At 42.5% G+C, this 9,757-nt stretch overlaps 1 protein-coding gene across 2 annotated transcripts; it reads right to left on the bottom strand.

Moving 5' to 3' along the window:
- Nucleotides 1–5,280: 5,280 nt before the first annotated feature.
- Nucleotides 5,281–9,228, bottom strand: LOC126934709 (serum amyloid A-3 protein-like). 2 transcript variants are annotated; one of them, XM_050755497.1, is made up of 3 exons: nt 9,138–9,228; nt 5,956–6,094; nt 5,281–5,563 (listed from the first exon to the last, which is right to left on the bottom strand). In XM_050755497.1, the coding sequence occupies exons 1-3, from the start codon at nt 9,226–9,228 to the stop codon at nt 5,425–5,427; spliced, it is 369 nt and encodes a 122-aa protein (XP_050611454.1). In that variant the 3' UTR covers nt 5,281–5,424. The 2 variants fall into 2 exon arrangements, with proteins under 2 accessions (XP_050611454.1, XP_050611455.1); XM_050755498.1 differs by having other exon boundaries at nt 5,281–5,476.
- Between the last annotated feature and the right edge of the window lie 529 nt (nt 9,229–9,757).

Genomic DNA, 9,757 nt, shown 5'->3' with positions numbered 1-9,757 from the left:
GGGATTCCAGGGATCCAAACTGATTTGTAAAGCTAAAGAGGCACCATTTGTCCTCATTGGAATGGCAGGTTTTGCAGTAGTTGCTGCATATGGATTATACAAATTGAAGAGCAGGGGAAATAGTAAAATATCGCATCACCTGATCCACATGCGTGTGGCAGTCCAGCTTTGTTGTAGGAGCAATGACTGTTGGTATGGGCTGTTCCATGTATCCGGATTTCTATGCAAAACCTAAACCTTAGAAGAAGAGATGTTGTCGTTGTCTTGTTGGAGGAGCTTGACTCATTAATGAGTCATCTCATTATTGAAGTTACATGTTTATATTGAAAATAAATTATTTGAGTAGGTTCAGATGATACTATGATATTTTGAGTTTTCACTTCCTTTCGTGTAGGCTTGATTTGCCTTGTGACCAAATTATTAGTGACTCTAGTTCACTAACTAGATCATTCAGGGGAGTCAAGTTAACACACAAGAAACACGTCACCTAAATGAACTTGATGGTGTTAAAATGTTCAAATTCTTAAACTGTTAAGATGAAATTAATACTAAAGAAGATAGCAGGCCAGTCCCAAAGTACTCCCAGTTTCCTCCTGAATCTTGCATGCTTTAAATGTTAAGAGTCCAATTTACTCCAGTTAATTTAACTTTTTTCTGTCTGTCTTGTGGACTGGCTGACTCTTTTAGAACTCTTTCAAAAAAGTTGCATGAAATATAACTTGTAAAGCCTCCCACAACTGGCAGTATTGTGTGCATGTGTTTAAACCAAATCTAGAAATCTTACAACAGACCTGCATAGTATTAGTATTGATTAAATAACCATAATTGTAAACATGAGAAAACCTTCATTATGAATTTCAGTTTTGCACTTTTATAATTGCAGAATTACATTTTTGCTGCTGTTATATTAGAATAATTTTTCAGTGTCATCTTGAAACAGAAATATGTATTTTAAGCACCTATGCAAAGGTAAATGAAAAACACTTTTTAAATGGTTGCATTGTTTATTTTCTCCATAAGAATCATAAACATTAAACTAAACAAATTACCTATGATGGAATTGATTTACAACTATCCACTTTGATTTAATGGAATTAAATTTATAGATGATATAACCTACTTCCAGATGAAATTTCAAAAATATCAATATAATGTCCAAACAGGAATGGAGACATGCAATTATTTAAAATAAAATAATGTCCACCTGAATATTTTAAATACTCAGTCATAACTATATTAGAAAACATAATGAAGGTGTCCAATGTTTGCCTAGAATTACTGTGATACTTATGTCAAAGTCAAATAAAACATAGAGGTGAATCTCTAAACTTAAAGCATTTTATTTAGGAAGTAAGAATTGCAATTCACGGCATACACACAGATGAGACAGGTGGTTGTCTTCGATATATAGGGAGAACAAAGAGAAGGTTGGGGGTTTTATAAAAAGGAGAAGTGTTACACATTGTTTTGAAAGAAATTTTATTGGTTTTAGTAAGGTCTGGGGGAGCTTGCAAGCTAGGATTGGTGAGAGATGGCAGCAGGTAAAATTAGTCTTAGAGGCACAGTAGGTTGTTTCAGCAGCTGTTAGATAAAACTGGTCTCCGTTTACAAGAGGCAGTTTCAGCAGCCAGGCTTGCAGAGAGTTACCTTTTTGGAGACAGAGGGTCACCCTATGTTGCTCAGGCTGGTCTCCAACTCCTGATCTCAAGTGATCCTCCCACCTCAGCCTCCCAAAGTGTTAAGATTACAGGCATGAGCCACCACACCCAGCTCATTTCTTTTATTATATACACACATATAGGTTATGTTTACCAACCATCATATTGATGTAAGTCCGCAGTTCAATACTTGCTGGTTTATGCTATATAATTTATGCTAAATGTTGACATATACTTGTGGTATATTATTCGTTTTATTCTTAAAAAAATTAAAATGAGTTTTTAAAAAAAGAGGCCTGGACTGGGCGCGATGGCTCACGCCTATAATCCTAGCACTTTGGGAGGCTGAGGTGGGCTGATCACTTGAGGTCAGGAGTTCAAGACCAGCCTGGAAAACATGGAGAAACCTGGTCTCTACAAAAAATATGAAAATTTGCCAGGTGTGGTTGCACACACCTGTATTCCCAGCTGGGAAGATGGCTTGAGCCTCGGAGGTGGATGTTGCAGTGAGCTGAAATCGCACCGCTGCACTCCAGCCTGGGTGACAGAGTGAGATCCTGTCTCAAAAAAAAAAAAAAAAAAAAAAAAAAAGAAGAGGCTAGTCTAAAATTCATTTATAAGTTGTTGACATTGCTGAGATAACCTCCCAATGTCTTCTCAACTTTTATTTGCGTCTGATACTCACAGCTAGGCGTCGTGAGTTTTTTTTTTTTTTCTTTTCTCTTTGGATCTCAGGTGCAGAGAATTGGATTAATCATAATCCTTAGTTATTACAGAGTCTCGTATGTCATCAGTGTGCTAATGAAACAGAATTACATTTTATAACCAGAAATCAGTTTTTTTTTCTTTTTTTTCTTTTGTGTGTGTCCCCAATGTCTCTCACTTTGATCCTGAATACAAGTCAATTCATACCTTCCCTAGTTACTCAAAGGTTATTGAAAGTACTATACTGGCCAGGTACGGTCTCTCATGCCTGTAATCCCAGCATTTGGGGAGGCTGAGGTGGGAGGATCACTTGAGCCCAGGAGTTGAAGACCAACCTGGGCAACATAGTAAGACCCTGTCTCTATGAATATATGTAGTTTTTAATTAGCCGGGTGTGGTGGGCAGCACCTGTAGTCGCAGCTCCTCGGGAGGCTGAGGTGGGAGGGTAGCTTGGGCCCAAGAAGTTGAGACTGCAGTGAGTGGTGATCATGCCACTGCACTCCAGCCTGGGCAACAGAGCAAGACTCTGTCTCAAATAACAAAACAAAACAAGAAAACAGTGTTACACAGGTAGTAATTTAAAGTCATGGGTTTGATGGCCTTTAGTTTATCTCAAAATGGTAACTAGAAAGTCCAGGTCCAAGTCATGATTTGAAGCTTCCAATTCATTTAAAATGAAAATTTCTCTCCCCTTTCCTAGTTCAGCCCACTATAGAGGGGTACTTCAGTCTGGAGGGGGGTGATGACTTTGTTTCTCTCCCCACTTTCTCCTCGCACAGATAGACAGCTGCTCTTTCTGACCTCTCCCCGATTAGCAGGGAAGGATTGGAAGTGAGAGGAGAGGGAAAGGAAAATGCTTACTTGACTGGTGTTTTCATAAGATGGTTTCATGTTCTTTGGACCCAGCAGGTGTTTAAAGCTGATTCTGTGTGTGTGTGTGTGTTGTGGATTCTTCACATATACCACCTGTATCCCTGGAGACGCCTCTCCACAGCTCCCTTGAGTAGTGAGGCAACCTCCTCCGTCTTGCTTGTTTTTTTCTCAGTTCCTTATTGCTCCCCACACATACAGATTTGATATGAGATTCATAGATTAGTAACTAGGGTAGTTCATGGAATATATTCATAGGAGGAGTGATTACATGAACTCATGTGCAAGTGTGTTTTATAAGTTCTAAACTCCAATGCAATTGCTAGTTACAGCAAATGGTTAAGAATGTTGACTCTAGCATCAAACTAGCAATGCAACTTGTGTATGTTATTTAAATTGTCTGTGCCTCAAGTTTCCTGAGCTCTAAAATAAGGATAATTAAAGTATGAGGATCCAGTGGATAACACAAGAAAACACTTAGACCAGTGCCTGGCCCCTGGTCACCGCATCATGAATAGTAACTGTCATTCTGCCACCTTTATCATGAGCACACTTTCTTTCACTGCCATTGACTAGTTTAGAGGAGCTTGAAAATCAACCAGCAGGAGGACTGCCATATTAACCACTGACTCTGACAAGGATGAACCTGGATTCTCAAGAAGGCATGAACAAAGTGCTACAGAGGCATTCATTATTACCCCAGGGTAAGGATTTAGGAGCTGACAGATCTGATTCACTGAGAAGATGACATTTTACCCTGGCACGAACCAAGGAGTAGGCAAAGAGAAGAGAAATAGCTTTGAAAGGTATTTCTTAGTACCATGGACAGGGACTGGTTGACACTGGGTTTGGCAAATGAAGTGGGGAAAGATTCCTAGGATCATGCCTCCATGGCAGGGAAAGAGAACACTGAGGAATCCAGATTCCTGGGGGGAAGAAAAGACACAGCTGACTGGACAGAAAGGAGGCCTGGACATAGAGGGGCCTAGAAACAGTCCACTGTAACCAGAGATACTTGTGCTGGCAAGGCCCAGGAGAGAGGGTCCAACTTGGGAAATAAACTATGTGGAGTGTCTGAGAACACCCTTCTCCAAGAATCCAGGATTTTCTGGGATTATGAAAGGGATAGCCTCAGGCTACGTAGTGAACCTGCAGATGGTCACTGCTGGGGCCAATTCATTGTAACTCCAGGTACTTTTGCTTTTTTTGCATTTTTATTTGATTTCTTTCTTTCTTTCTTTCTAACTTTCTTCTTCCTTTCTTCATTTTTTCCTTTCTTCTTTTCTTTCTTTTTAGAGACAGGGTCTTGCTCTGTTACCTGGGCTGGAGTGCAGTGGTGTGATCATAGCTCACTGCAACCTTGAGTTCCTGGGCTCAAGCTATCCTCTGGCTTCAGCTTCCCAAGCAACTGGGATGATAGGTGCACATAACCACACCTGGCTGTTTTTTGTTTGTTTGTTTGTTTTTTGTTTTATAGAGATGGGGGTCTTCCTATGCTGCCCAGGCTGGTCTCAAACTCCTGGCTTCAAGCAATCCTCCCACCTCAACCTCCCAAAGTGTTAGCATTACAGGCATGAGTCACCATGTCCGGCCCTTATTTGCCTTTTTGAAGGCATATTATTTGTCTACAAAACCATCTGGGCCTGCTGTTTACTTTGTAAGACAATTCAATCTCTTAAAATAATTACAGGCTAATCTAGATTTTCATTTGTTCTTTAGTCAGTATTTGTAAATTGTATTTTTCTATGATTCGTTGATTTTTAATTTAGTTTTAGACTTCATTGCTGAAGTTGTTCATAGGATTCTCTTACTATCTTTCTATTTTATGAACCATATAATTATAGGCTTATAGTTGGTCCATATTATGGTCCATACAATGTGGTCCGTGTTTAGATATAGTTTTCTCCCCAATTCCCACTACTGTGCATTAGTGCCTTATGTTTTAAAACATGAAACAGTGATGTTTATTGGTCATCCCTGTGGTACTAAACAGGCCCATGATCCCAGGAAAACTGTCATATTCTGCTTCCAGATTCCAGTAACAAACTGGATTTCACAAGCGTTTATTAAGCATTTTTATGTGTTCTGTATCAGGTACTAGGGATATAGAATTCAGTAACTGTAGGTCAACAAATGTCCCTGCCCTCAGGGCTCACAGCCAGGTCTCCTGAGAGCAGAGTGAAGAGGAAGCTCAGTATTTCTCAGGCAGGCCAGCAGGACGGAAGTGATTGGGGTCTTTGCCACTCTGGCCCCATTTGTTGGTAGCGTGGCCAGCCAGCGAGTCCTCCTTATGGTCTCCTGTGAGTCTCTGGACATTCTCTCTGGCATTGCTACAGTCCAGGCAAGCAAAGAGATTAATCACCAGGCCAGTGAGCAACAGCCCACCTTCCCATTCTCCCTGTTCCAAGGGAAGACTCTGGGAGAAGCCCAGAAAGGCCAAGGAAGTGGTGGTGAAAACACTGACCCTGCCTGGACACCACCCCACTCAGCCAGGCTGGGCTCCCCTAGGCTGGATGAACAGCACCCAGAGAGGGAGGGTGAGGAATCACTCGCTCCTACCATCCACTCAGACCCTTGCACTAAGCACAGAGGCAAACAGAGAGCAAGAAGAGGAGGGTCTGCAGCCTCTAACTTATCTACAAGGAGCTTGCCTCTCTCCTGACTGTCCAAGGCAGGCAAGCTCTGCTCACCCATCCCCGGCAACATCAGGAATGTGCATTACTTGATCACTTCTGCAGCCCAGACACCCCCAGGCCCCCTTTGTACAGTGTCGTAGTTCCCCCAAGCATGGAAGCATTTGTCTGAATTTTTGTAATTGGCTTCTTTCATGTCAGAGTAGGCTCTCCACATGTCCGGAGACCCTGGAAAGGAAAGAAAATGATCAAAACAATTATGTCTGGGAAAATAGAGGAATGAGCAGTTTTCTTCTCACTAATTTCTTCCCAAAGATTTCAGCCTTTAACAAAGCCCTTGGAAATTATACTGGCTTGGAATAAATACTCTTCTACTTTTCACTTCCCTGGGTTAATGTAATGAGAATTGTACTTGGTGTAAGTTTCATTCTGTTTGATTCCATTCAAAGTTCTGTTATTACTTTGTTTTTAACCATGTGTGATGCACCTAAAGAAGAGATGAAATGGGCCTTAAGGGATGTTTCATTGTACAATGAACTTCTTCCTGGAAGGACCCAGGGAACGCTTAGACCAAGGTGTGAGAACACAGGGGATTGTGAGAGAGGCTGCAGACATACGGCGCTCCTAATCTAGTCAATGGGAGAAATTCATGCCTGTAGTTAGAGTGAGGACTACTTGGTCCTGAGTACATCTGAATGTCCAGGCTATGTTTAGAAACTGACATCTGTCAAAATTCAGTCAACAAGTGATAACGGTGAGTTATTTAAGAAAGCTTTATACAACTGGGTAATGAAATTCAGAAAAAGGACCACTGACCCACTAGTTCAGAACCTCAGTGTCCTCCCCAGTGAAATGGAGGAGTATTGCCTGCCTCAGAGTGATTATGCAGAAGAACAGAGAAAATGCATGTATGATGCCTAAAACATTGTAGGTGGTCAATATATTATCATTTCACTTCTCTGGTCCTTAGGAAAGGTAGCATAAGAATAAAGAAGGGCTACACTAAGATCAGGAGCAGGGAGTTATGGACCGAAGGGATCTGATCAAGCTAGAATTAAGTGACGAATAGTTTTTAAAAAATTAACTGATTACGGAAAAGGGGGAACTCAAATGTAGAGTTACAATCATGACTTATATAATTTCTCTATGAGATAATTCATCCTCATTTTATGCATTTATTATTCCTAGTGTCAAATTGATTGCTTTTATTCAGAGTTTATAACATTTTACTCGACTCATTCTTCTGAGTTACTAACTTAAATGGCTCCTTGATGTTCAGGTTGGCTTAATAAGTACTTCAAAAATTCCTGGCACATTTTATCACTTTGGGCAGCAAAACAAGAGGTAGTTGTTCTCAGCCCTTACTGTGTATAAAAATCTACTGAGGTGCTTGGTAAAGGCAAGATTTCTAGGCTCTATCCCAAGAGACTATGGCTGCTAGGGGTGGGGGGGTAGGGTATGGATCCAGGAATCTTCATTTCATTTCACAAAGCATCCCAGATGCCAGGTGAGTCTCAGGCAAGTGGTCCCAGAACAACCCTTTGAAAAATATTAACCTAAGGAATGAAAGACATTTGTAAGTGAGTGTGTGAACATGTAAATAGGATTAAAAGCAAATCCTTAAAACCATTTTTCAGAGGCTCAGAAAAATAATAATACCTGAAATTTAAAATACTGCATTCTGAAAACAAAATTTTGCCACTTTATTATGGCTAGGGGGGTATATTTCTCTCTCTCTCTCTCTCTCTCTCTCGATGGAGTCTTGCTCTGTCTCCTAGGCTGGAGTGCAGTGGTGTGATCTCGGCTCACTGCAACCTCCACCTCCCGAGTTCAAAAAAGTCTTCTCCCTCAGCCTCCCGAGTAGCTGGGATTATAGATGCATGCCACCACACCCAGCTAATTTTTGTATTTTTAGTAGAGACAGGGTTTCGCCATGTTTGCCAGCCTGATCTCGAACTCTTGAGCTCAGGTGATCTGCCCACCTCGGCCTCCCAAAGTGCTGGGATTACAGGTGTGAGCCACTGCGCCCAGCCTTGGGTTATATTTCTCTTGCTAGCAGTTTTCTGGCCACGTATAAGCCCCAACAGAACCACCATCAAGGTAATTCACTGTATCTTTTACTGGGATAAGTGTAGCTAGACTTACCTTCCAAAGGCATCACATCCTATTTGCCATTTCTTAGATAGAGGATGAGCTATGTGTTTACAAATGCAGAACTCTTGTTTTGAAAGCAGCAGAGTACCATGATTAAGAGCAAGGTCTGCAGAGCAAGACTGCCTGGGTTAAATTCTGCTCTGCTTTGGAACTTCGCTTGGTATCTTGGGTTGCGTGTGTGTGTGTGTGTGTGTGTGTGTGTGTGTGTGTGTGTGCGCGCGTGTGTGTGTATGTATGTTAGCGTCTCTGTTAAGGGTTTACTTGCATCATAGGACTAAATGATGGAAACCAATTCATTAGTACATTTAAACAGTGCCTAGTAAGTATTAAAATCTCAGCTAAGCTTGGTTGTTTTTATGGGGACTGTTGGCTCCATTCTGCTTCCCCGTGGACTCGCCTCACACGATTCACACGATCGCCTCACACGATCAAAGCAGGTTTGATCTACCTGCTTCCTGGCTTCCCAGGAGACATAGACATGAGCTGTCCCAGATTTCCCACTAGGAGGCAGTAGAGCCCCACGGGTGTTATGAGAACATGCACCCCTGAACTCCGCATCTCTCACGCTCCTGCTGAAAAGAGGCAGCTCGGCCGGGCGCGGTGGCTCAAGCCTGTAATCCCAGCACTTTGGGAGGCCGAGACGGGCGGATCACAAGGTCAGGAGATCGAGACCATCCTGGCTAACACGGCGAAACCCCGTCTCTACTAAAAACACAAAAAATTAGCCGGGCGAGGTGGCGGCGCCTGTGGTCCCAGCTACTCGGGAGGCTGAGGCAGGAGAATGGCGGGAACCCGGGAGGCGGAGCTTGCAGTGAGCTGAGATCTGGCCACTGCACTCCAGCCTGGGCGACAGAGCAAGACTCCGTCTCAAAAAAAAAAAAAAAAAAGAAAAGAGGCAGCTCACACCTTATGCGGCCCCAGGCTGGGGGATCCTCGTAGAAGAGTGTCAAAGCTGCCCATAAAAGCATGAGGAACCACGCTTATGAAAAACCATGCCCCTTCTCTATCCATCTGTGGCATCACTAGCACCTTTGCCCAGTGGGGATGTGGCTTCTGCTCAGCTGAATTCTGGGGGCAGCCAGAAGCAGCCTCCTGCTCCCTATCCTGTGGACCTTACCTTGGCCAGCTTCCTTGAGGAATGTTAACCATCGTTGGCTGCTGATACCCAGTACCAGGGAGCAGAAAATGATGCCAATGGAGAGCTTCATCCTGCTGCAGGGCCAAGAAAACACAACCAAGGATAATACACGTTCTGTTTCAAGTTTTTATTTTTTGTAATGTTGTCCCATTCTTTCATTCCAAGAAAAAAAACCCACTCGGTTTTACACACACACACAGACACACACACACAGACACACAGACACACAGACACACACACACACACAGGTGTATGTGTATAGATAAAAGATAGAAGGTCAGAGGGTCTAGGGCTCCATTTCCATTTGTCTCACTGGAATCCCAGTGTCTGACAGAAAAGGAGCAGTGACCCAGGATAAAGCAAATCAGGCACAAGTTACACCATGTTTGAGAATCATTATTTTAGATTTAGAGCCTGCCAAAATGAGGAATTATGCCTCTTTCTGGGTTCTGAGCATATTTTAGGCACAGTAAAATGAAAGTTATAGGGCAGATAGCTGTCAGAGGGCTTCACTGTCCCTTTGGTTCTTATCTAAGGCAATGCTAAGCAACATTTGGATATTCCCTACACAACTTCCATTCCATGGAAAAGGTGAGGTT

This window comes from Macaca thibetana, chromosome 14, assembly GCF_024542745.1.
Source record: "Macaca thibetana thibetana isolate TM-01 chromosome 14, ASM2454274v1, whole genome shotgun sequence".
NCBI lineage: Eukaryota > Metazoa > Chordata > Mammalia > Primates > Cercopithecidae > Macaca > Macaca thibetana.
This window is presented reverse-complemented; position numbering and strand designations above follow the sequence as displayed.

Excerpts from the sequence above, each read along its gene's own strand:
- LOC126934709 (XM_050755497.1), bottom strand. The coding sequence starts at position 9,228 with ATGAAGCTCTCCATTGGCATCATTTTCTGCTCCCTGGTACTGGGTATC. Across the intron at positions 6,095-9,137 it reads CCTCAAGGAAGCTGGCCAAG|GGTCTCCGGACATGTGGAGA; the intron begins GTAAGGTCCACA and ends TTTCCTTTCCAG. Across the intron at positions 5,564-5,955 it reads TGGGCTGCAGAAGTGATCAA|CAATGCCAGAGAGAATGTCC; the intron begins GTAATGCACATT and ends CCTGGACTGTAG.